The sequence below is a fragment of the Zootoca vivipara genome, chromosome 5 (assembly GCF_965207765.1).
Source record: "Zootoca vivipara chromosome 5, rZooViv2.hap1.1, whole genome shotgun sequence".
In the NCBI taxonomy this organism is placed as follows: Eukaryota; Metazoa; Chordata; class Lepidosauria; order Squamata; family Lacertidae; genus Zootoca; species Zootoca vivipara.
This window is the reverse complement of record NC_142588.1, coordinates 59,605,633-59,632,525: the sequence shown is the minus strand read 5'-3', so window position 1 is coordinate 59,632,525 and position 26,893 is coordinate 59,605,633. Positions and strand designations below refer to the sequence as shown.

The following is a 26,893-nucleotide window of genomic DNA, read 5'->3' as shown; positions in this document are numbered from 1 at the left end:
CAAATTTTTTCGACTTACAAATGTGCATCCGGAACGCATTAAATTTGTAAGTAGAGGTACCACTGTATAATTAAGAGTTGTATATTTTCACCTTGGTAAATGATGGCATTTGCCTAGGATCCAGAAAGATGGTTAGATACTTACATGGCACTTGTGCCAACACTTTGTCTTGATGCCTTTTCTTTCTTTTTTACTCCAGATCCCTTTGAATCACTGACCTTCATCCATGCCCTCTCTCAAATTGCTTTTTAAATTCCCCTTGGTTTTAAAAGCTGATTGTTCATGCAGTACAGGGTCCAACTGCTAAAGGAGGCGGCCACACATTCAAAGTGCCATTGTGTTTACAGAATACTACTACTACTAGTAGTAGTTGTTGTTTTGTTGTTTAGTCGTTTAGTCGTGTCTGGCTCTTCATGACCCCATGGACCAGAGCACACCAGGCACTCCTGTCTTCCACTGCCTCCCACAGTTTGGTCAGACTCCTGTTGGTGGCTTTGAGTAGTAATAGTAGTAATTTATTATTTACGGTATACCCCATCCATCTGGCTGGGTTTCCCCAGCCACTCTGGGTGGCTCCCAACAAAATATTTAAAACACAATAAAACATCAAACATTAAAAAACTTGCTAAACAGGGCTGCCTGCAGATGTCTTCTAAAAGTCAGATAGTTATTTATTTTACATTTGTTTTGATACTGGCCATTTATATGTTACACAAGCGGTTCTGAGCAAGCATTGGCACTCCCATTTTCAGCCACAGAATATCAATATGTAAACAAAGCACACTTTTATTATCTTTTTTGTCTGAGATTTGCTTCTGTTGAAATGCACCCAAAGAAAAGAATCCTCTCATGGCATATATATATATACCATACATGAACACAACAAAGATATGTTTGCAATCACATTTCTCTGCTGCAAATAGCAGGTGCAGGAAGGGGTCCAATTCTGATTGGGGCTGTGGCAGCAGCAAAGGGCTAAATTTCCCTATCCCCACCACAATCATAGAATTGTAGAGTTGGAAGGGACCCCGAGGATCATCTAGTCCAACCCCTTGCAATGATTCACTCCATGTATTGTTAAAGGAAATCAGCTACATTATGAAAGTCACATCTAGTTTAGCTGTAGGACTCCAGATGCTGGTGCATTACAGCCAGTTCTCAGAGGCTCGGGGTGTGTGTGTGTTTGATACAACCTCCACGCCAAATCCATTGAGATGAAAATATATTCTTCTGCGTATAACGTTTTTGTCATTCTATTATAGAGTCTGAAGACATTTTCACAGCTGCGAAACCTCTCAAGCTTTTGATTCCCTCACTCACCATATATGCCACATAGGAATCACCTTGCGCAGGTAACACAGGTTTTATATTCGTGATGCAGGCTAATTTAAGCCAAAACCAATTTAACCCACACATGTGAAATGCTCCAATTTATGCTGCTGGTCTCATACTCCTGCAATGTCGTTAAAAGTTTTTCTAGCTCTGTGAATGTTCAAGGCCAGCAACCAGAAATTAGTCTCAAGGAATAGGGGACAATCTGTTCCTGGAGAGCAGAGGATGTTTCCATGCTGACTGGACTGATTGATTCTTGCATTCTTTCCATGTTTCTTATAGTTTAGGCCTAGATGATTATTTCATTTCAGGAACGATTTTTTCATTTAGACAAACTGGAGGCACCACCAAGTGGCCAAAGGAGTGAAAAGCAACATTTTTGCCGGATTTTACATGGATTGGCTTTAGGAGATTTAACATTTTCCTTCTGGCGCTATCCAGGGTACCAGCCTGAGGCCGCAAGAGACAATACTTCCATTGAAACTAATTGTTCTCATTTGGGTTAGTCCAAATTTTAAAGAATGCTGTAATCTCTAAATCTGCACACACCGTTCTATTTGCTGTTTACACTACTGCTGGTTTAACGACTGGAATGTTAATGCTGCAGCATTTGTCGTAACCCATCTTGAGAGGATATAAACTCCAAAAGGCAGGCTACGAAGCAAGTTTAATTCCAAATCTTCTGGAATTGCAGTGTCATTTTCTTTGGCATTAAGGAGAGGTTTAACTGCTTGGCAGGGGGTTGGACTGGATGGCCCTTGTGGTCTCTTCCAACTCTATGATTCTATAACCACATGTTGGCGGTTCAACTGGCGTGGACAGTTGCGTGTCAAAGGTGTGATGTCTGCATAGCAAAGAAGCTCCCTTCCCAGCACAGAGAGCCCCAATGCAGCAATACCGGATGGTGCCCCAATGGAACATGTCGCAGTGGATGTGCTGGGACCCAACTGCTACATCTTGGTTTCCATTGATTATTTCACACGGTGGCCAGAGGCGTCTGCTATAAAAAAAACAGGAAGCTGTGATAGTGGCAAATGCCTTGGTTGACCTTTTATTTTTTCCCAATTTTCAGGTGCTGGGGGAAATTGCACTCTGATCAACACAGGAACTTTTGAGTCAAGGGTGTTCCAGAAAGTGGGTGAAATTCTAGGCATCCACAATACCCAAGCTAGGCCTCAATCGGATGGCATGGTTAAACCACATGTTGAGGATAGAACTGGCAACGTTTGTCCAGCAGCACCAAAGGGATTCAGATGAGCATATTCCACTCCTCCTGAGGGTGTACAGGTTAATGAAAGCACCCCACAGTATGATCAGAGGTTGAACTAGGTGACTCTCGGGGTCCCTTCCAACTTTTTGTTTCTTGTGGAATTATTCTCTGACTGCTTAGACAAAAAGCTTCCTCTCAAAGAGAGGCGGCAAAGGGATAAGAAAATAAAAGGACTACTTGTGAGGCATAATATGGAGATATAATGAGCTATAAGAGCATAGATTTCAGTTCCTTGATAGGGCCAAAGGACCATGAATTGAAGGACATAGAAGTCAGCTGGCTGGTTACAGTGGTGGCTGGGGCCTATTGGTAGGGTGTTAGCTCCTCAGTAACGTATGAAATGTCAGCAGCTCATGATGTGATATTTAACTGGATCTCTTTCGCTCATGCCCTAACTGTGAAGCGGGACCCTGCCAAGAAAATTGAAAGTAAAAAACAAAACAAAACAAAGACAGGTGTCAATTGCAGTGCATGTAGTAACTTTAAAGCTAGCATGCCAGCTAGATTGTAGAACACGCATATTTCTTTCAACATGCTGATAATCGCGAAGTGAGAACTGGGCCAAACACAAGAAGGCAGTAAGAATCCAGAGATCAGCCCTGCCCTCAAGCATCAACTGTTTTATGTGGTTCCAACATATTAAATACAGCAGGTTCCCCCCCCCAAAGAAGTGGGGTGAGGGATGGAAGACATGATTAATTTAAGTCTCTCCCTTGCCTGTGTGTGTGTCTTGTGTGTCCTAACACAGCCCTTGCTGCCAGGGGAGAGGCATTTGTTTGCATCCTTTCCAACTACAAAGCCTAAAGCAAACAATCTAAGCAGAAAGAAGGTGAAAACTGTAGATTAAAAAGTTACTTGCATGTATTTAATAGTAACACCTTTTTTTTAAAAAAATCATAACATCTGCCGAGGAACAAGTTTTACAGTAATTGTTTCTTAGAGGAAAGAAAAGGTATACCAATTAGAAATGTCGCCAGGAGCTAGGGATGCAGAGCCTGCTAACACACACACATCCTTGTCAAAAGAATAGAGGACAAAATTCATTCTTACTCTGGCACTAATAAGATTTGAGAGCAGCGGCCTTTCGGAGCACTACTTTGCAATCTTCTCCCAAAGCTGCAGTTCTAAACAACCGTATTTCGGAGCAAAAAGCTTTAGAGCTGGTTGCGATTTCCTCATGGCTTCTTCCAATAGCAGTCTAATCATCTCTAAATTTCATACACATGGAGGCAGGTGAATCACACAAGATAATGTGTTCCCTTCATTGCCAGCACACCAAAAGGCCCAAGTGTCCCCAGATTAAGTTATCATGCAAGCCCATCCATCTACAACAGGCATGTCAAACCTGCGGCCCTCCAGATGTTTTGGACTACAATTCCCATCTTCCCCAACCACTGGTCCTGCTAGCTAGGGATCATGGGAGTTGTAGGCCAAAACATCTGGAGGGCCGCAGGTTTGACATGCCTGATCTACAATGTAAGTTAAACACATGTGCTCATTTCCCCTCGTAATGAAATAGTACCGTGTTTCCCACCACAAATAAAGACACTGTCTTCTATTTATTTTTCCTCAAGAAGACACACGATGGCTTATTTTCAGGGGGTGTCTTATTTTTTTATTACGGGTCCTGCCTCGCCTCTTCCTTGGCGCCTCCAGAACTATGCCTATCACTATGTCTTATTTTTGGTGTATGGCTTATACTGCATTGCGCAAATGCTTAGAAATCCTGCTACGGCTTATTTTGGGGGTATATCTTGTTTTCAGGAAAACAGGTTACATCTTGGGCATTAGTTCAAAAAGCTTAAAAAATGCTTCAGACCTTGCCACAAAAAGTAGGTGCTTGCTAAAGAACTGGCTACCTAGTTTCCCCCACCATAGGTGGACTATAGATACCTGTACGAGTATTAAGGCCTTTGTATGAAAACAGAAGACTGTCTATGCTGGATCAGATCTGTCTTCAATAGTGATCAGCCAGCACAGCCGATAAGTAGAGTATTTCTGTTGTGAACTCAGTGTATGTATGTGTATGGTTGAGAAGAACTGTAGCTGCTGAGTGGTTGAGGCCCCCCAGATATTGCTGAACCCCAACTCCCATCTGTCTCAGCCAACACAACCGATGGTCAGAGATGAAGGAAATTGGAGTCCAACAACCTCTGGAGAGCCAGAGGTTCCCTACCCCTGTGGTAGACAATTAACTTCCCTGCCTATAAACACTTGCCCATCAAATCCCAGATGAAATAGAAGATCACTGATGTTCTTTCTTTACAAACTGGTACGTATCTGCCCATCAGTGAGGGTGGGTCACACTTGGGGCAAAAAAATACATTGTATGTCTCTTGCTGGTACGAGCCCACTCAAAGATGATTGTTGGAAGCATTCCTGCATTGCAGGGGGTTGGACTAGATGACCCTGGGTGTCCCTTCCAACTCTACAATTAATTTTCTACAATCTGAAACACCCCCACATTCTCTCACGGTGGTATTTAATCTGAGGTAAATACACTCTCTTCCACATGTAGTATGTGTTAAAGTAGGACATCTTCCAAAAACAGTAGTACAAGTGATTTTGTACTTTAAGGAAAATACGTGTTTATTTTCATTGACAATATTTGTGTCCAATATAAAACAATGTGTTTAAATACACTTGAATACTGTGTTAAGACCAGGACAGCTTTCCCTTATGTAATCACCATTAAACAAAGAGCACCTTCTTTCCATGCTGCTGTCTTGTTGGACTCGTCAAGCTAAATTACAACTTGTAGAATAAACACCTCCTGTTTGCCATGAAAACCATCACTTGTAGATGTTGTTTTGGAAAAATACTACTACTTCCACCCTCCCCTAATCCATGCCTAAAGTAACATCTCTTTCTCAAAACCTTTTAAAGTAGAAAGGTCTTCTAACTCAGGGACGGCTCCCACAGAAAATGCTGCTAAAAAATGCCTAGATTCAGCTTCCGCTGTGGATCAATCAAATTATGAGAGCTATTTTTCCTGGAAATTATGCCACTGTAAAAATGAAATTGAATTTCAATGCATGAAATTTCAGAGAGAATGATAATCCCTCTCAATCGGAAATTGATTAAATTGTAAACAGTATAAAAATAATTCAAATGCAAGCTTAAGCAAGAGATATTAATAGTATTTCTTGCAATGTAACTTTAAATTTGGCATCCTAAAGTAGTACAGATGTAGTAAGAAATGGCTGTCAACTGCTATATAACCTGGCTTTGAAATACACATCAAGAACCCGTTTACTGCTCAGTTGTTCCCAGCCAGTAAGAAAGTAAAGCAATAACTTTTATTCTCCTGGTACTAGACTAAGAAATTAGAGGATGTCTAGTACTACAGTGGTGCCTCACTTAACGAACGCCCTGTAAGATGAAATTGTCGCTTAAAGGAAGGATTTTTCTAGAGGTTGCCTCGCTAGACGAATTTTTTTTACGAAAAATTCGTCTAGCGAATCGCAGTTTCCCATAGGAATGCATTGAAATTCAATTAATGCATTCCTATGGGCAAAAAAAAAATCAAAAAAATGCAATGCATTCCTATGGGATTCGCTAGACGAATTTTTCGTTATAAGAATAGACCCGTGGAACAAATTAAATTCGTCTAGCGAGGCACCACTGTACTTAGTCTAGAGCTTCCAAGATAAAGATTCCCTCCCACAGCACACTCAGGAAAATAAACGAGTAACTGAAGTTGAATACCATCAAGTCCTGCTAATCCAAATAATATTCACACTTGATTTTGTTCTCCAGATTTCTATTAGGAATACAGTTTGGGTGACATTAGATTCAAGACAACCTCTTTGCATTAGGTTTAAGTGTCGTCAGCTGAGGACTGAAGACTAACTTTGGAAAGTCTGCTCTGCTGCAATACAAGGTATTTCCAGCATCTCTTATGAGTAGAGATAGCTGTTAGAGGAAACAAATACCTTTTAGAAATGAGGATTATTTATCAAACTTTCTGGAGCTGTACCAAGTTCAAATAATGTCTCAAGAGGAACTTAGTAGTGCTTGAAGGCTTTCAAAAGTAGCAATATGAAGGCTTACATTTGAGAAGGTGGACTGCTGTACCTGGAAGCAAGACACTGATTACATTGGCCACTTCTCTGATTTACCTCCATTAGATACAGTAATTCACTTGCTCTCAAAATACTCTTGTCCAGCAGCTTAACTATGTTCTCATTGGACTTCAAGGGTGGTTGCTTTGCGGTCTTAAGGAGGAGAGAATCTGAGGCCTTCAAAAGTTACATCCAATTATGAAGTAAGACATCCTTAGAACGGCATTTCTCCATTTCCAGACAAGGGAGTCCAATGGTGTTTCAGCAGCTTTCCATGGTGCTGAGCAGTTATTAATTCATAGATCTTCTCAACCCCATTACCAGAAAGTGCACAGTACTGCACTGAAAAGGGTTAGGAAAATATAAATATAACAAGAGACACAGATGCTATGCAATGCTTCCATGCTTCCACAAGTGCAAAGAAACCACAGCACTATGCAACCTTTTTCCTATGACTAAATCCACTTGTATCGCAGCTACTTACATGTCTTAGGTGGAGGGAGATTCCCCACTCTCAAAAGGGTAAAGAAAAAGGGAAGAGAGTGGGGAGAGAGGATGTGTGTGTTATTAAGACACCCAGTCAACAATTTTGCAAGATTTGCTTTTTCCTATCAACACGGAGTACTGCCATCTGTCTGTCTGATGAAAGATCAAATACTATGATTGTCAAATGTCTCAGTTCCTTCCTTTTTTTAAAGCCCAAGTGATTTCTGGACTATTTGCTTGGCTATTTTGTTAAACTGCTCTCTGTCTTCCCGCCACATTTTAGAAGCATCTACGTTGGCTCCACTCTCATCATTTGGTTCTGAAAAGGGAAATAGAAGAAAAACTGGGTTTAGCATTACATCTGAATGTACCCTAAGACTCTGACTGGTCCTCTGCCTCTTCAATATCCTCCCCTACTGCTTCCAAGGATTGTTGGCACCCTAGACCACCTTGCAGAACTGCAAGGTACACAATGTACTGGACTCTATACATGGATCACAGACCCAACCAATATTTTAATGGGGCTACTCAGTATGTACACTATACCACAACTGCACATGCACAGTGTTAAAGAAATGGAGCTGCAGAATTTGAGGCATCAACAGCCACAGAAAACTGCCAGTATAGGGACTGAAAACAACTCCAGGATTGTAGGTTAGGTGGTGCACTGAACAATTTAGTTTGGCAACCCACATAAAACATTTGACGGTCTGAGCTACTCCATCTTCAATTAAACTGGACCTGTAAGTTTGATTTTGAATTGGTATTTGGTTGTTGTTGTTAAATTTGTAGCTGTTTTGATAGCAAATTAGTAGAATGGTGGTTTCTTAATTAAAGCAAATCTCACATACAGTTCCTTGAGATTTCTTTAAGCCAAAGTTCATGTGCATAAGCACATACCATTCATGTCTGCAGGGGGTTGCAGAAATAAGACATCAAATAATGACTATTTCAATGCCAGAATGAGTAGTATTGTTCACCCTTGTCATCTGAACATACTGCAGTTCATCAGCTTGCCTTGCACTTCACCATAGAGGGAGAGTAACAACTTTCTCCTATTTAGGTAAAACAATGAACTATCTGGACATAGGATTTTCAACTCATCCTAAGGAGCCCTTGCTGGATCAGGCCAAAGGCCCATCTAGCCCAGGACTCTGTTCTTGCATGAAGATCCTGAGCACAACAGCTGCGAATCCCAGCTACTGGCATTCAGAGGCATATTGTCTTCAACAGTTTAGGTACAACATAGTCATTGTGGCTAGTAGCCATTCTTCAGTCTTCAAAAGTAGCAACATAAAGGCTTACATTTGGGAAGCAAGACATTGATGAAATTGGCCACTTTTTCTCTCCGCAGACACAATTTATCGTAAAGAAAAGCCAATGCCAAATCTAAGGGAACAGCAGACTACATAAAAGAGAACCATAGCTAAACAGCTTCTAAGGTGGCTGCTGAAACCCTTGGCATTTTAGCAGCCCATTAATTGGATGCTGCTTGAACAGCTTTCCTAGCTTAGTGTTTGGAGAAGAACTGCTGTTTCATACCTGCCAGCATGCTGACCACTGACAAGAGGATCTTCTCCACGCTCTGTACTGGGCTCCACCGTTCTGCGCTGCTCTCATAGCCCATGGGGTCATCCCCAGGAGCATGAAGAATAGAAATACAAACTCTCCCATCTGGATAAACTGTGGAGAACAAAAGTATTTTGTTCTTTAGCCTCCTCTACACAACAGTCATTTAAGAAAAACAGAAAGAAAGTGGAAGAATCTAGGAGGCAACAATATACTTTTTGCAACTACAGAGCTAATGTTCTTAAAACACACATCTTTCTAGATAAAAAGGAGGGGTCAATAGATCAATTTCTGAGGGATTCCAAATCCTCTAGTGTAACATGTTTCCCCACATGCTTTCTGTCCAAACACTGTCCATCATTTATGCATTTTAGGCTATAATCCTAATCCTTTTACCTGGGAATAAATCTCATTTAACACAATAGAATTTACTTCCAGTTAGGCGTGCCTAGGATTACACTGAAATTAGTTCTTATTTTAAGGTGTCTTAAAATAGAAGACAAGTTCCCCCTCCCCAAAATACTCCCCTAACAAGTAGGTCTACAGCCTAGAAGATGCTAGATTTTTAAAAGTCAACAAACCTTTGGTGCACTTTTAACAGTCTGCCTTGCACTACTGTTTTGTGCCATTTTACTGTTTTTCACTTTGAATGAGATGGAGAAAGACCATGCTACCGTATAAATATAAATTGGTATTGCTCTTCTAACCCACTGACTGGGAGAGAGATTTGGCTCTTCACTTTTATTTTCTCTCTCATTCCCCCCCAGGGTTGTTCTTCCATTTGTCCAGCTACTCTCCACCCAAAATAACAGCAGAGTGAAATGGGTGGTAGAAAGCTGCCAGGCACATTTTCAAATCTCCCCTTCAGCTAATTTCTGTGCAAGTTTGAAACTTGTTAAGAGCTATATATAGGTTACTGTGTTTACTCCCTCACTACAGCCTTAGGGTAGGGAATGGTTGTTGTTGGTCTATCCATAGCTGAGGGAAAGGGAGACAAGACCTTGATGGATCTCTATTCTGTAGAGGAGGAACATGAATAGAAGAGGTGAAGATGATATGCTTTGAAAGTCCCAATAGTCAAACTTAGGGGAAATAATACATGAAAAGAGAGTTAGTCACACAGAGCTGAATTCAACATCATGCTAATACAATTGTTCTGTTAGTGCAGGCACCCCCAAACTTCGGCCCTCCAGATGTTTTGGACTACAATTCCCATCCTCCCCGACCACTGGTCCTGTTAGCTAGGGATCATGGGAGTTGTAGGCCAAAACATCTGGAGGGCCACAGTTTGGGGATGCCTGTGTTAGTGCAAGCATTTCTGCTTGCCAGATGGGACCATCTCCCCTCTCATCCCCTTCTTCTTCTTCTTCTTCTTCTTCTTCTTCTTCTTCTTCTTCTTCTTCTTCTTCTTCTTCTTCTTCTTCTTCTTCTTCTTCTTCTTCTTCTTCTTCTTCTTCTTCTTCTTCTGTGATCACTCACAGTCAAGTAAAATTGTCTTTCATGAACACGGTCTTAAGAGTGAGTCCGTAAGTGACTGTGGAGGCCAATTCTGGATCCACATGTCCTTCTGCAGTGGGGACATAGGTTTCCGGGCAGGAGTTGATCAAGGTGAGGGTTTGCCAAATGTACCTTCCTCTTAGCACGTTTCTCCCTTTCGTCCTGAGTTTAAAGTCTTCAAAGTCCATGACACTTTTGGTAAAGGCTGTTCTCCAATTGGAGTGCTTGCAGGCCAGTGTCTCCCAATTGTCAGTGTTTATACTACATTTTTAAAGATTTGCCTTGAGAGAGTCTTTAAACCTCTTTTGTTGACCACCGGCATTATGCTTTTCATTTTTTAAGAGTAGTTGCTTTGGCAGACAAAAATCAGGCATCTGAACAACATGACCAGTCCAATGAAGTTGATGTTGAAGAATCACTGCTTTGACACTGGTGATCTCTGTTTCTTCCAGTACACTGGCATTAGTTTGCCCTGTCCTCCCAAGTGATATGTAAAAATTTTCAGAGAGAACCTTTGATGGAATCTTTCGAGGAGTGGTGATGGTCTTTATAAGTGGTCCATGTTTCACAAGCATACAGTAAGGCTGGTAGTACAATAGTTTTGTAAACAAGCATTTTGGTTTCCCTGCAAATGTCCCGGCACTCTGTGCTTCAATCCGGAGAAAGCTGCACTCGCAGAGCTCAGGCAATGCTGGATTTTGGCATCAATGTTGGCCCTTGTAGAAAGATAGCTGCCCAGGTAAGAGAACTGACCAACATTTTCCAACGTTACACTGTTAACTCATGCTCTGCAGAGCTGATTTAGGGAGGTGGAGCAGGAAGAAAAGCCTCATTGCACTAGTGGGACTCACTGCAGAGATTCCCACTAGAACAACTATTTAATTGAATCTGCTCCATGCTTTTGGTGGGCATCTTTGTTCTTCTTCTCCAATTGCTACTTCATGGTATCTGCCTATAATGCTCCTAGAAAAGTTTCCAGCTCTCCTGTTATTAAAGACATGGGATTCAGAAAGGAGGGCTCAACCCTGTGAATTTTTCTTTTAAGACAATGGGAATTATGCAGAGACCAACAAGTTACTGTTTTCCATCTCCGCCGCATTAAGCAGTTGGTCCCCTACCTTTCTCAACCTGATCTGGCTACAGTGATCCATGCGATGGTCACCTCTAGGCTTGATTATTGTAACTCGCTCTACGCGGGGCTGCCCTTGAAACTGACTCAGAAACTCCGGCGGGTGTAGAATGCCGCTGTGAGACTCCTTACGGGGTCCCAGCCGCGGGATCACATTCATCCAGTAGTTTACAAGCTGCACTGGCTCCCGGTGGGGTACAGGATCAGGTTTAAGGTGCTGGTTTTGACCTTCAAAGCCTTATGCGGCTTAGGACCCTCGTACCTACGGGACCGCCTCTCCTGGTATGCCCCGCAGAGGACATTAAGGTCCACAAATAATAACATACTGGAGATCCCGAGTCACAAGGTGGTTAGGCTGGCCTCGACTAGGACCAGAGCCTTCTCAGTACTGGCCCCGACCTGGTGGAACGCCCTGTCTCAGGAGACTAGGGCCCTGTGGGATTTGTCATCTTTTCGTAGGGCCTGCAAGACAGAGCTGTTCCACCTGGCCTTTGGACTGACGCAGTTACCCTCCCCTAAGGTTTTATCTTACAATGGTTTTATCTTACTTGTAGATTTTAATTTTAAAATTGAATTTTAACATTGTATTAATCTGCATTTTAATTGAATTGTTTCTTTTATACTTGCGTTGGTATTTTTGCTGTTAGCCGCCCTGAGCCTGGTCTTGACGGGGTATAAATAAAATTATTATTATTATTATTATTATTATTATTATTATTAGTTGGGCAAACAAAGACAAAATGTCACCAGAAATGGAACTACTGCCGAGCTAAATTAATCTCATTGGTAAATCCATATGTCAAGTATTTGTCATCTCAGGCTGTAACTCAAACCTCTCCACTCCCCTACCAACAGGACTTTATGGACACAAGGTGGATAGGGCATAAGATCAGATGGGGAAGCAAGGTTGCTGATCCTATCATGTGATGGCAGTGAGACCAGCTTCGGTTCCAACAGATCCCTCTATCTCCTCCATTCTGTTTCAGGCCATTTTACATTATGAAATTACTGACATTAGGGGTAAATGGTATACAGAAGATCACATCTAGTACTTTGCTTTATTTTGTACCGCAATTCAAAGTGGCTTATGAGTAAAACATAGTTAAAAGGTGTTAACCAGTGACTAAGTACATAGTTCTCTAATTGTACAATAATGAACAACAACTAAAATCAAAGGGTAGGTCCAGATAATAGCTCCTGCTGAAGATAGCCGAAGTGTTTTAACGGTCCATTAAGCTTTTTCTAGATAGCTGGACTTGATGACATTCTTGACCCATGTAGAAAGCATAAAGGCACCTATTGGTAGAACTTACTGTTGGGATGAAACATCTCACATGTGAACCTCATCTTTGGAGGACTTAAAGGATAATCAAGAGGAAAACTCAGAATAGCAGGGAAAACGCCATACTCAAAGCATGTGTCTTCTGGGCCCCTGAAACAAAAGAAACATTACATCTATGCAGCATGGAAACAGTTGGCACCACTTTCAAACTAGTTCCAAAATATTAGCTACTAAAAATGAAAGTTGATGGCAATCAAGTATTTCAGCAGCACAAGGAAGTCTCTAGATTAGTAGATACATGCAATTATAACATGTAAGTAGTTTCCAGACTGTATGAACTGACTATAAACTATTTAGTATTCTTCATTTCAAACAGATCAATCTTCAAGAGGATATCCAAGATGTAATCCAGTAGAGATTTGGCAAGCATCCTTGCTGCTAACTTTCAGGGAGCTGTTGAGTATCTTTCATGCTGACAGACCCATTCATTTGTTTAAATTTTGCCCAAGTGAGTGAGTCAGTTTTACGATTATTGCATGTTGTTTTTATGTGTATATATTGTAGTACACCACCTGCCTATTTTATATATATTTTCCTAAACATAAATAAGTTGATGATAAACTATAATTGATGTTATAGTCATAGTGCTTTGATGCAACTGTACATTTGGCACTGCCATAGATGACTTATTTGAGTCAGCAATCATTCTCTAGAACCAAGGGCTAAAGAAGCAGGGGAAGCCTGTGCTGCAGGGATCACCACCACTTGCTTCCTCCACAATGGACAATGGCCAGTTAACTAACTGCTATTTAACCGTCCTACATATTTGGAATCATTAAATGACCCCAAGAGGATATATTTTTATTTCTAATTTGCACCACTTTGTATGCTATGGCGGGAGTAGAGAATTGGATCCAGCTAGTGGGCCAGATCCTGAGCCATTCTCAGGGCCTGCCCACATGACATTACTGTGAGCCATTTTTTCCTTTGTACTATGGCAAGCCACACTAGGAAGAAAAATCTGAAGTTTACCTAAGTTACCACTAATCAGCTGATCAGCAGTAATGGCAAGCCCTATTTGGCTGGGCTTACGTTTTTCTTTCTAATGCAGCATCCAACTGTACATGGACAGTTGCATCTCCACCTGCCCCTCACCTAACTTCATATATAATTTGTGATTTAAAATAACCTCAGTTTAAATCACTCCACTTGTGGGGTCTTTACATACATAAGCTGTATACAGCTGTACTCCTTTTATTATAAATATGAAATAGGATTAACTCTCAGTTATTATTGTGTGGTTGTTGTTTTAAAGTTGTAACATCCAATATTGGAGGTCTGATTCCTAATACCAGGTTAAGAAAGTGCTTTTTTGGCAGCAGGAGGTGAGTGCGAAGTTATTCTCAAAGGAAATGCATCACTAAATACCACAGCTAAGCCACTACTTGGCTCAAAAGGAGAGAATCAGAAACCCTGTTTTCTCACCTAATAGTAAGGATACAGCTTTACTGACACACTATTCTTACACTTATGCTTTTGCAACCAAGTGATCAGGCCCAGATTGGGCTCAATGCTGTCACATGACACAGAGCAGCAAGCTCAGTTTCCAATGGATCATGGGCTGCCTCAGCCCTTCTCCCTCCCTAGAAAAGACCCATCTGGGGGCTTCCTGCTGATCTCTGCAAGAGGCCATCAGACACACCTCTGTCCAATCCACACAGCCCTACACTCTGGTTGCCATTCTACAACTGGTGATTTGTCATAGCTAATTAACAGCATGCGAGCTTTCATGCTGGATGGTAACCACTTCTACAGAAGCTGCTTCAGCATGGGCCAGTATAGGTACTAAACTGGTCCTGTCTCTCCCAACACCTTGTTTGGAAACCACAGGTGACAAGAAAGTCCATGCAAGCGAGTGAGTGGGCTGGCAAAGGAGGGACAGGTCTCTTTAGTTGTCCTCAGCCTGTTTGTTAATTTTCTGAGCTTGTCATAGAAGACAATAAGCTTGTCCCTCAGCTCCGTATGTTAACTGCCAGCGCAATTTGTGGAAAGCACATGTACCCTACTTTCTGTGCCACTTAAACAAAATATTAGACAAGTAACTTTGGTGAGCTTATTTACAAGGCTATACTACACATTGAAACCCAATGTGTACTGAAAAATTCATGCTCTTTTCTTAGACGGAGGCCTTGATTATGAAGAGTTAACTTGTTCACATCCTCTCTAACCTAAAACAAGAAGCTGAAAGGGAGAGAAATCAAAGCTTGCACATTAAATTACTAGGAAGGTCACAACACTGCTTAATTACCAGGGTGTGTTTATTCAATTATATTCAATCTGTCTCCAAGGCATGTTCCAGATTTTAGTGCCTGCACGTCAAGAGATATAGCCTACAGGTGCTTGATCTTGCTACTTTGAAGACACTGTTATAATGCATGGACAAAAGTGTCAGAAACTGCCATTTGCAAGGCATTGTATAACCAGTGTTTATTATTTCTCTAATGGTCTGATGGAAAGATGTGCATGTTAGATTTTAACACAACTCCTCAAGCAACTTCAGGATATGCAATTAGGATGTGCATGCTGGCCAGACTTCAGACTTTGAAGATAAGTATACCCAAGGTGCACACCCAGATTATAAATGGGGTTACATACACACCAAGCACTGACCATAATTGTTGGCAAGCTAAATCATTCAATGTGGAAACTTCCACCTGTATGCCCATAGCTTTTCTAGGCAGTAATGAACACGTGTTTTGGGGCACTACTGAACAACAACAAAACAACAAACATAAGGCGGAATTTCAGAATTAGAGTCCTCATAAGTAATAAGTATTAGAAGTAGGAGTTTCAACCTTTGCTACCTCTCTATTGTTATTTTATTTCCTTCCTACAAATGCACAACCTGTGCCTCTCATTTTTTCTCAGTGTCACTTCTAGCATATTTCTTCCTGGGCCTAAATCGCTTCTCCTCCTCTAAAAAACAAAAACACTCCCCCTCCTTTTTTCCTTCAACAATCACCTTGGCAAAAAAAAATCTTGGAACCATCATAGTCTAGCCAAGTAGAACTTCACTATTACGTGTTTCTCCTTCCATAAAACAGAACAGATTCTTCTTTCCAATCTGTTCACCTAATATAGCTTAAGTGCATTGAGCAGAACCCCTCGGAGGGCCTTATTTTTACCCTTTAATTTCTGTGCATTTGTCCAAGACCACCTAGATAGTTTCATGCTTGAGTAAGGATTTGATGCTGGTTCCCACACTCAAGGAACAAGCCTATACTAACTCGGTATCACTCTACCCACTTGTGATTCCTGGACTGGGATGGCCTAGCAACACTGGTATATGCTCTGAACACTCCTGAACAGTTTATAGGCAATTTTGACAAATGCTATGTTTAGATGTTTTATTTTAGAAGAACCCTTATCTGCTTACAAGAACAGTGTTTTTTGATCCTCAATCACCTGAAGTTTCCTCTATGCTTCCCTTGGTCTGGTTAGGATGCAATCCCATACTTTACCTGGGAGAAAACCACTGATCTCGGTGGAACTTACTGCTGAACACACACACACACACACACACACACACACACACACACACACACACACATATATATATATATATATATATATATATATATATATATATATATATATATATAGTGTTAGGGAATTTTATAGGGGGGGGGCACCCAAATGAGGCTTCATTTGGGAATCAAGATTGGCACAAATGCCCTCAAGAGGACCCCGTCTGATCCTACAACACCACTCTAGTATCGCACCAACACAAACCCCTCAAGATCAAGCCCTGTGTAATAAAGGCTCCTTTTCCTACCCTTTCTCTGTTGCCTGAGACACTATGTAACCATATTTCTTTATGAATGAATACCGTGTATCTTTATTTCTAAATGAAACCCCCTTTTGCGACTCTGGCTAAGGGCTCCCAGGGATGCAGGGAACAGCCATAATCCTTTAAGCAAGAGGTCAGGTAGCCAGGGTGGTGCTCCTCTGCATATCCATAATCCATTCAAGTACCATCTCCTGCCATTCCCGACCCTCCGAAGCCAGAGGCAATACACACACCTGGACCCATTGTTTTTCCCTGCCAGGTACTCAAGGATCCCCTCCCAGATACTTACTGGTACTTGCTTATCAATGTCCTGGGACATCATGCATTGTTACCTTATGTTAATCCTGTTTACCTCCTGTTTACCTGTATGCTAATGCCCCTTGCACCTTCCCCTTTTCTGACGTTTTACCCTGTCACAAGTGATGTATGTATGATGCTTTCGATGTGCATTATGGGGTGGTGGTGGTGGGAACTTTTAAAAGTTCTTGCAGCCCTGTTCACGGTGTTCAGTCTGGCATTGAACCTGCTGCGCAGTAATAAACCTTGCTGTTTGCTCCGGATCATGGCTGGACTCCTTCCTTTTATACTCCGCAACGACCACAGGCCCTTGCCTGATGACCTAGGTGGCTGAGCATTCTCGCACCCAGAATTTTGCCCTAACATATAGGTTCCTCTGTTTATAATGAGATATACGTTGCTCACTCTGGGTTGTATCCAAGTCATGCTAACTAAGGTCCACTGATTTAAATGGGCCTATTCAGTGCATGACTTTGTTGGATACAACCCTTAAGCCCTATCAGAAAGCATTTCTGCTGTATTGTGAATATCCAAAGAGACAACAGCATGGATGTAGTGGGTGTTAGAAATTGCAAATGTAAGCCTTATGTATATGAATGGGGCAGTAACCTCCGCTATTATAGGAAAACTAGAAGTGTCAGGTACCTTAACATCTTGAAGGAACCATAATCTATGTTATTAAGAATGAAAAGTGTTAAACGCTCTATTCACTGAAGTAGAAGATACTTGGCATGCATTTCAAGTTACTACAGAAGAAGAAGTCTAAATCACAGTGATAATAAATTATTTTTTATAAAAAGTAACAGCTTTATAACTTTGTTTTTATACTTTTGATTTAGCTCTAATTATTTTTTTTAATCATTTGTCATTGCTTTTATTTTGCTTGTAATATACCCTGAGTATTTGTTTAAAAGTTAGGGTATAATACTGGAATTAAATAAGGCTGTGCTGGTTATTTCACTGTTCCTATGCACGTGTAGCAGAAAAAAATTATTTCAGCTTCCCAGGTGGTGGGAGCAAGTTCTAAGTTAGAAATTTTCCAGCGCTCTGACTCCATATTAGGTAGCACAGAACTATCAAAGCAACATTCTGAACCAACATTCCCCACGTGGAAATTGCCTCTGTCACCATAGTAGGGAGAAATAATATAGCTTCCACCATAAAATCAAAATACATGCTTAATGTCTCCTATTATGGCATTGTAGGATGCAATTTAGTATATATGTATATATTAAAAAATCATTTGCATATTTAGACTGGAACCAAATGGATGTTTTTGGTCTTAGAATAAAAAATTATTTGTCTGGGCAGTTGATCTTTGCCTTTTATTTGTAAGGCAACTATCATTTCCCAATCTAAGCTATTTCTTTGATATTAAACAAGAAAAGCCACTCACTTCTGGGAGAAGAGAAATAGCATGCCTCCTTTCTTTGCTTAGCATTATGGGAACTAGCAGGAACATACCAATACTTTAAACCTGCATTACAAATATTGTTTAGTTGTATCCGACTCTCCATGACCCCACAAACCACAGCACTACATTACAAATAAGCATTACAAATAGCATTACAAAAAAGTAGTAGTAATGAAAACAAAAACCTTGGATCAGCCATTAGACACACAACTTTAAGATGCCTATATCTATAGCACACCATAAATTCACTGCTTAATGATAAACCTGCACAGAAAAGTTATTCCTAAACACTGTTCCCACTAGGCTTCCTTGCTACACTTTAAATGTGATAATAAGTCTAGGTAGTTTTGCTGCTACAATTTCTAAGGGGTTAAACATTAATACTTCCTCCACCCTACCCCCATAAACTTTAAAATAGCGACACTGAGCAAGTAGTCACTTGCTACAGACTGTATATCACTCTTCCAGCTCTCAGTACATAATGATTGCTGATAATTAGGTGCAATAGAGTAATATAAACTATAGCGCAGAAAAGTACAAACAAAAAGATCAAGGGGCTGAAGCAACTTCCCTATGAGGAAAGGTTACAACGTATGGGGCTTTTTAGTTTATAAAAAGGTGAATGGGGGGACGACCTGATGAAACTGTATAAAATGATGCCTGGGTGGTGAGACATTTTTTCTTCCTCTCCCATAATTCTAGAAGCCAGAGTCATTCAATGAAGCAGAATGTTGGAAAATTCAAGGGTGACAAAAGGAAGTACAGTGGTACCTCAGAAGTAAAACGGAATCCGTTCCGGAAGTGCGTTTCACTTCCAAAACGTTTGTAAACCAAGGCACGGCCTCCAATTGGCTGCAGGAAGCTCCTGCAGCCAACTGGAAGCCGCGTTGGACGTTCAGGTTCCAAAGAACGTTTGCAAACCAGAACACTCACTTCCGGATTTGCGGCCTTCGGGAGCCAAAACGTTTCACGTGCAAGGTGTTCGGGATGCAAGGTATGACTGTAGTTCCTCACACAACACATAGTTAAACTATTGAATTTGCAACAAGATGTAGTGATGAACACCAATATGATTGGTTTTAAAGAGCGGATAGACAAATTCAATACGCTTCTAAATACCCATTGCTGGGAGTCCTGAGCAGGAGTCTCATGTATTGCTTATGCTGGACTTGAGGGGCCCTAGAAGGGCTCTTATTTCTTAAAACACCATTCACATGTAGCTCAAGATATAAGAAAAACTTATATTATGATAAACAGCCATAAATTTACATGTATCTTAGAACATAAGCAAAAACATTATAACACTAACAGTAACATACAATTACAGGAAATAAAAGGGTAGAAAAACTTCACATAAACATATGGAACAAAAGAACAAACACTTATGGGAGGTCAGTTAATGCTATAATAATTGTTTTTAAGTACATTTGGTTTCCCCCCCAATTTTTATGAAAGCAGCTGCAATCCCTGCTCCCAAAATCTTACAATGCACAAAGGGGAATTCCACAATGAAGTAAACATTTACACTAAACTGAAATATAATTACATTTCTAGACAGCTTTTTGAAATATTGGCTTAAATTTGTACTTGTTATTTTTAAGAGCAGCCTTTAGGCTAGCCAAGTTCAAACAATGAATACTTTTGTATCATTTTAGTGGGGTAAACTGTTGTGATAATGAGCACTAACAGTTTTCAAATGCCATCCTTTTTGAAGTTAATAAAGCTAAGTGAGAATAGTCTGATAAGAGAGAGAAAATACATTAATCTCACTTATCAAGTTAATTGATTTACGTAACACAGCACTCACACGGTATGAAGCTGGAAGTCTTTATGTACTCCCATTATCTAACACTGCCTATTTGCACTTTTGATGTGACAAGATCAAAGGTGAGCATTTATTTGCTTTAGAAATTGTGCACAAGATCACAGCACTTGTTTCAGGCCCTAAAAACAAGCATGGTTTTACCAAAGTGGACATACTCCTGGCCATGAGATGGAAACAGCAAAACTAAATAAGATTTTTTTGCTAAAATCATTGGGTGTTTCTTTTCAGTTTTAGCCACACTGAAAATATTCAATTTATGATGTTTCAGCAATACTAGTTTTCATCATGAAATACAAGGCTTGGTATTTCTGGTATAGTAGCTTAATCTTTATTGGTGCCACTCATAAATTAGGCACTCTCATTATCAATACAGCCATTGATTACACCTCCACTACAGTGGGAGGGGAAGATGCTGATACACAAATTCCTTGAAAAAATGTTCAAAGTACTCTTTCCATGTGTGTTACAAAGCAGAAAATAACATTTGGCATTTAAGAACTACAAAAAATCACCCTGCTGTATATTGGCCACACTTCCTTCCAAATCACTGATTTATTAAAATCCAAAGTTTATTTTCTTGCAATTTGACTAGTAGCCTGATACACAAAAATAAGCATGTGTTTCTCTATTCTATCAGCTACGGCCACACAATCAAAACTTGCAGCGAATTTGTAACAGCTTGTTATATTAACACACTCCTCTCTCATTAGAAAAAGCCTCCCAGATCAAGGGTATACAGACTATTTTAATTTCTTCCAGTGTGTCTTAATGCATACTGTACTGCTACAATTTTCCAGAGCTATGACCCTATCTGAAATTTTATACAGCACATTGCCAAATAACACAGAAAGAGTGCACTTCAGAAGAGGAAAACCGGACTTCAGAGAAATTCCAGATCTTGAGACTTGTGTCATATTGCTTGTGTTCCCATTGTCTGTACTCTTCATTTCTGAAACTTTTTTAGATATTCCCTGACACTGGCAAGTTGAGCTATCTGCAGATTTCACAAGACAAACCCAAAAAATTGGGGCTATGGCAAAGAAAGCCCAAGTATTTCCAACAGCCAAGGTCCCCTTTGAGTGAAAATGAGATCCACAAACCCTCGTTAGGATAAATGTGGAAAATAACTCCCCTAAGGTTGGCTAGAACTCAGCGATTTCACCACCTGTTTCATCTCAATTTTAAAAAAAGAAAACCTGATAGGTGAGAGCACAATGCTGAAAAGTCTCTCTTGTTCCTACATGGCTATGAATAAACTAGGTGAAATTCAATACACTAACACTATTTCTCTTCTTCATTATCTGAGTCTGTCCCAGGTGGTGTGATGGCATGCAAAACTCTTAAGTTCTTTCTGTACTAAAGGCCACATATGCATAGCTGCCAAGTTTTCCCTTTTCTCGCGAGGAAGCCTATTCAGCATAAGGGAAAATCCCTTTAAAAAAGGGATAACTTGGCAGCTATGCATATGAATTCAACAAAACTACAGTAGATTATTATTGAACTCGACAACTTGCCCTCTTTGCAAGTTGGTAAAGCTTTTATCTTTTCAGAACGTATTAAGAGGACTTATGTTGGCAGGTGGATAAATGCAATCTGAACTGTTTCAGGGGAATCCCTAAACTTGATACTCCATTTATTAAAAGATGCACATAGGATTACTTTTTGTTCTCTGAGGTCCACCAGCAAAATGTATGTAGATATCATTTAAAAAGAATAATAGCTTATAAACTTACATTATCAAAGCTTCCCATTCAAAGAAATTTTCTTCATTCATAGGCCCTATTGAAAGACAAAAACATATTTTTTTATTTAAAGTTTTCTAATTTCAAGTTATACAGATATAAAATGAATAGGATTCCTTACCAGCTACTATGCCTTCTGGTGGATTCAAGGTCAACTCTAAAATTAAGAATAAATATTTTAAAGTATTTTTTATCAGTTCATTAATTAATACCACAAAAACAAGGCATTTAATATTCTGCCAAGACAATCTATATGGCCACAATAATTTCTGACAGCAATAACAGATAACTCAACACAGGAAAATGATTTAGAACAAGAGTAAACTTTATATCCTACTAGTTTGCTTGCTTGCTTGCTTGTTAGGGTAAGCACACTCACAAGGGAATAAGCCCCATTGAATACAGCTAGACTTACGATACTTCCAAGTAAACATGCATTATCAGTATTCTTGGAAACTCAGTTCTCTCTTTAAAATGTTCACCCTCCACTGTTGGAAGCAGTATGCTTCTGAATACCAGTTGCTGGAAACCACTGTTGCTGTCAGGCTCAGATCCTGCTTGCATGCTTCCTAGAGGCATCTGGTTGACCACTCTGAAAACAGGATACAGGACTGCGATGGCTGCCAATTAAGTTTGTGGGCCCAATTGAAAGTGCTGGTTGTGACCTATAAAGCCTTAAATTGCTCAGGACTGCAGTACTTCAAGAACAACCTCTCTCCATACCTGGACAGAGTATGGAGGCCTTTTATAAGAGGCCCTTATTCACGTGCCTCCTCCACAAGAGATCCAGAGGGTGGCAACACAAGAACAGGCCTTTTCTGCATTGGCTCCCCAAGGAGGTTTGGCTGGTGCCTTCATTATACCTTTAGGCGCCAGGCGAAAATGTTTCTCTTTAAATAGGTCATTGACTGATTAACATCTTATACCCCTTTTAAATGTGTTTGGAGGAGGGGGGGTTATTAGTTGGGCTTTTCTTATATTCTTAAATCTTGTTCTCACTGCCACAGAGATAACTTGTTTTATGTATAAAACTAGCTTGCATTCTATCATTTATATTGAGGCATGCAAAAGTATGTACATATGAATACAGTCAGCAAGCAATAAGCATGAGATTTTACAGCTATTCAAGTTTTTATTTATTTTAGCAGATGGAATCTATTAGGCTTCCTAGTTCCTAAACTGGAAGGAATACCACATCATGTTCTATCAGTGCAAGCATTTCTGCTTGCCTGGTGGAACAATTTCCTCTCGCCTCTCCCATGCTCTGTTCTTGGAGTTCTACTAACCACCCCTACAAGCCAATTTGGGGGCTGGGGGCATCTTGGGCTGACAGGGGCAAAAGCCCTGTTGTGCTAGCAGAAGTCCCTGCATGGGCTTTTGCTAGCAGAGCAAGTTAGCTGAATCTGACCCACAGTGTTCATTAACAAGTGCCGACTCCAGCATTCCCAAACCTAGGACTCTGCAGGGGTGTTTTGGACTGCAAATCACATTAGCCACAGGCTGAGGAAGGCTGGCATATTCTTACCACTTTTCTAGTTGTTTACAATAATAATATCTAGAATGTGAGATGATGGCAGGAGAAGATGACAGGAGAAGTGAACAGGAGTGAAAAGAGGAGTTATTGCTCTCTCTAGTGGAGAAGATGCAAATACCAGCATCAAACGATTGGTTTAATAAAGAGTGATTCTCAAACTCCCCCCACCATGGACTACTTTAAGATTGCTGAGGGTCTTGGCAGACTACTTAATGATTTTTCTGCCTACGGAAGCAATGATCATGTGCTGTGCTAGATGTTGTATGATTTTTTAAATTGTATTTTTGTTGTTCCCTTTATTTCTTATCTATTTTATTATATTTACTCCATAGAATTCAAATTGTAATGCAATAAAATACAATGTAAGACATAACAGAATCTATTAAAATACAATTAAAAATCATAGAATCATATGAATATTTAATGTTTTTTCCAGGAAAAATGAATTTCATATGCAAATTATCCTAACTTGCATTGGAAAGCTAACTGATGCCCTAGAGCAGGCATCCCCAAACTTCGGCCCTCCAGATGTTTTAGACTACAATTCCCACCATCCCTGACCACTGGTCCTGTTAGCTAGGGATCATGGGAGTTGTAGGCCAAAACATCTGGAGGGCCGCAGTTTGGGGATGCATGCCCTAGAGAGTGGTCTTATTTAGCACATTTATTTTACTTGTATTTAGTAAACAAAGCTTAAAAAAATGTATTGAAACAGTCAAACTTGCTTAATACTGCACTGCTTTTGTAACTGGCCTCCATTCACTGTTACTGTACTATTAAACTTACGAAACAGAAAATTTTCTGTAGAAAATAAAGCACTGGAGAAATTTCCATCCGACATTAAGTGAGCCATGTATTTCTTAATTTTTGTGTTTATATACTTCCATTCAGAGTTAAACACATGAAAGTAGCTTTACCTTTATATCTAATGATATAAATTTGAAAAGACTGCTATATTAACAGGATTTTTTTTCTAAGTCCAGAGCTTTCCCATAGGCTTTGCTGCAAGAAACACAAGAAAATGCCTTATACAGAGTCAGATCATTGATCTATTTAGCTCAATACTATTGAGCTCAATACTCAAGGAGCAGCATCTCTCCAGAACTTAGAACTGGAGCCTCTTTTAGTCTACCTGGAGATGCCATGCACCTGGGGCAAATGTCCAACACTGGGATACATAGCTGACTTCTGCAACCATAGCCGACAGCCTGTTAAGGGTTTCTCATGATTAGTTAATACGTACTGTATGGCACTAGATTTGTCTACTGTAGACTTCCTGAGCAGTCTATATTTAAAATATTACCTTCTTTTTGGCATCATCATTCCAAGTTCTCGTACATACTGGTAACTGAATGACCAAACAAAACACCTTCCACACAGCAAAAACTAACTATTGTATTTCTGTTCAAGTTCTTAAATAGAACACACAGCAGAACGCTCTGTTTGGTGCTGTCTAATTCAGACACAGAAGAGAAGCAAGTGCTAAAGTATCAGCTGTGTTGTTAACACTTCAGACGGTAGTGCTTATTACAATATGTCATTATGCAAATTTTGTTTTGTTTTCCAAATATAAACCACCAAGGGGACTTGGGAAATGGATATTTCTGTACCACCTAAAGAAAACACCCCACACCTCTGCACATGGGGGGGGGATGAATGAAGGAGAATACTATAGAGTGAACCAAGGGATGGGGAACCCGTGGCCCTCCGGACAATGTTGGACTACAATTCCCATTGACTATACTGGGCGGGCCTGATGGGCACTGGAGTCCTAATTACTTCTGGAGGACCGCAGGCTCCCCACCCCTGAAGAGGAACTCTTCTCTCTCTCTTTTAAAAATAATTTTAATTAAATTTTACCATACTTACAACTTATCACATAACAGAATACAGTCCCCCCCACATGACTTCCCTAAACTTCCTCTTCTGGTTTTTTTACATAATACCTTCTCCTGCTTACTTTGTTTTATCTTAATATATGAATTCTCTATATTACTTGCTGCTATACTCCTATCATTTTAACATCCTTTTGTGGTTTCTATTTTTGTTTTTGTTGATTGTGTTTACTGAAGCCCTGCTAGTGAGTCCATTTCTTTACATTGTTTCTGTAGGTAGAGAAACTCTTCCTTCTCGACGCACCAGATTTCCACATGCAGGGGACTGATGTGGGTGGGGGCTTAGGGGCAGTTCAGTCCCAAAAAGCCAAAGCCAATTTCACGGCCTCCGCTGGGGCGTTCCAGAAAAAGGAGTTTCCCTTGCGCCTGCTGAATGTCTGCCCTGGCCCGGGCTGCCAGAGACTGGCGTGACTTGACGGGTTCCCCACGGAGGTGCTCGACGAGGAGTGAGGGGAGCAACGGCCAAGGGACTTGGAAGCATCGCTCCGAAGCCGGCCGGGACTGCCACCCGCCAGCCCCACCGCCACCCCCAGCAACGGAGCCCGGAGAAACGGCCGGTGCCGCCGGAGGGGACGCCGCCTCGTAGCCGAGTTCTCTCCCTCAGAGACCCCGGGGGCGCCTGCCCTCGCCTCCCCACTCACGTTTATACTCCGCCATCAGCCGCTTCAGCGCCGTGCCCGCCATAGCTCAGGCAGTGACGAAGGGAGTCGGATCCGGCGCCAGCTGTTGCTCCTCGGGTCACCGGAACCATCCGAGGAGCCACTTCCGGTTGCCCTTTACCATAGAGAGGCCGCTCCCGGAGGAGGCTCTTCATTCTCTCCCTAGAGGTAGAAATATTTAGAGGGAACCTCAATTTAAATGTTTTCGATCGACCTTTCTGGCTTTATTTCATTCCTCGCTTCGGGGGGGGGGGGAGGAAGGGGAACCGGAATAATGGTAATCGGTAAAGAAAGCCTGCAGTTCTCCTTAGGCGACGTTGGGAAGCGGACCTCGCCAAATCAGTACAGATTTTCCAGTTCGGTTGCCACTCATGGGGAAATGTCGCGTCTTTTCAGGGTTTTCGGTCAAAGTGCAACCCATCTGGTGTGCAAGCCAACGGACTAAACGGAGCACGAGGGCTTCTGCGTGCAAGTGGGCGCTGAATCTGACCTCGGAATGGAAGGAATAATTTGTGTGTAGCCTGAGAGGTCGTGTTTTGCACATAAGGTGATTTTGAATGGAAAGCCAACCCAGTCTCATTCCCTCCTCTGACAGCGAGTTGCGTTGAAGGGCTGTTATAAGCCGCAATACTCCCATCTAAAACGTGGGTGATAGCAGCCCTGGGATGCTGCATTGCTACGAGTGATCGCCAAAGAAGATCTTGCTCAACCCCAACATGCAGAGTACAGTACAGTACAGAGTTGGTGTAAATAGTTCTCAACCACAGGGCACTCGTGTTTGCACTGGCGGGGCTATTCGAGTTAGAAAGAGCACAAACTCCCCCCTTTACTGCTTCCTTCTAAGAAGGCATGCTGGTGCCCCAGCGAGTGCGTGTTTCTACCCTACTGTAGATTTTAACAAGATGAACAGAGAAATTATTCATGTCCACGATATGATATGCTATTCCCCCCCCCCCCTATTTCTGTGAGCCAACCTGTATATCACCACCCAGCTGAATTACTTTTGTGCACATGCGTCAATCGAGCGGCTTCACCTCCCCACATATTT

The 26,893-nt window shown here is 41.1% G+C and overlaps 1 protein-coding gene across 2 annotated transcripts; it reads right to left on the bottom strand.

Annotated features, from left to right (window-relative positions):
* Nucleotides 1-5,165: 5,165 nt before the first annotated feature.
* Nucleotides 5,166-25,939, bottom strand: UBE2G2 (ubiquitin conjugating enzyme E2 G2). 2 transcript variants are annotated; one of them, XM_088670742.1, is made up of 7 exons: nt 25,828-25,939; nt 24,209-24,293; nt 21,879-21,914; nt 21,749-21,794; nt 12,661-12,779; nt 8,695-8,835; nt 5,166-7,471 (listed from the first exon to the last, which is right to left on the bottom strand). In XM_088670742.1, the coding sequence occupies exons 4-7, from the start codon at nt 21,787-21,789 to the stop codon at nt 7,359-7,361; spliced, it is 414 nt and encodes a 137-aa protein (XP_088526868.1). In that variant the 5' UTR covers nt 21,790-21,794; nt 21,879-21,914; nt 24,209-24,293; nt 25,828-25,939; the 3' UTR covers nt 5,166-7,358. The 2 variants fall into 2 exon arrangements, with proteins under 2 accessions (XP_088526868.1, XP_034989498.1); XM_035133607.3 differs by lacking the exon at nt 24,209-24,293.
* Between the last annotated feature and the right edge of the window lie 954 nt (nt 25,940-26,893).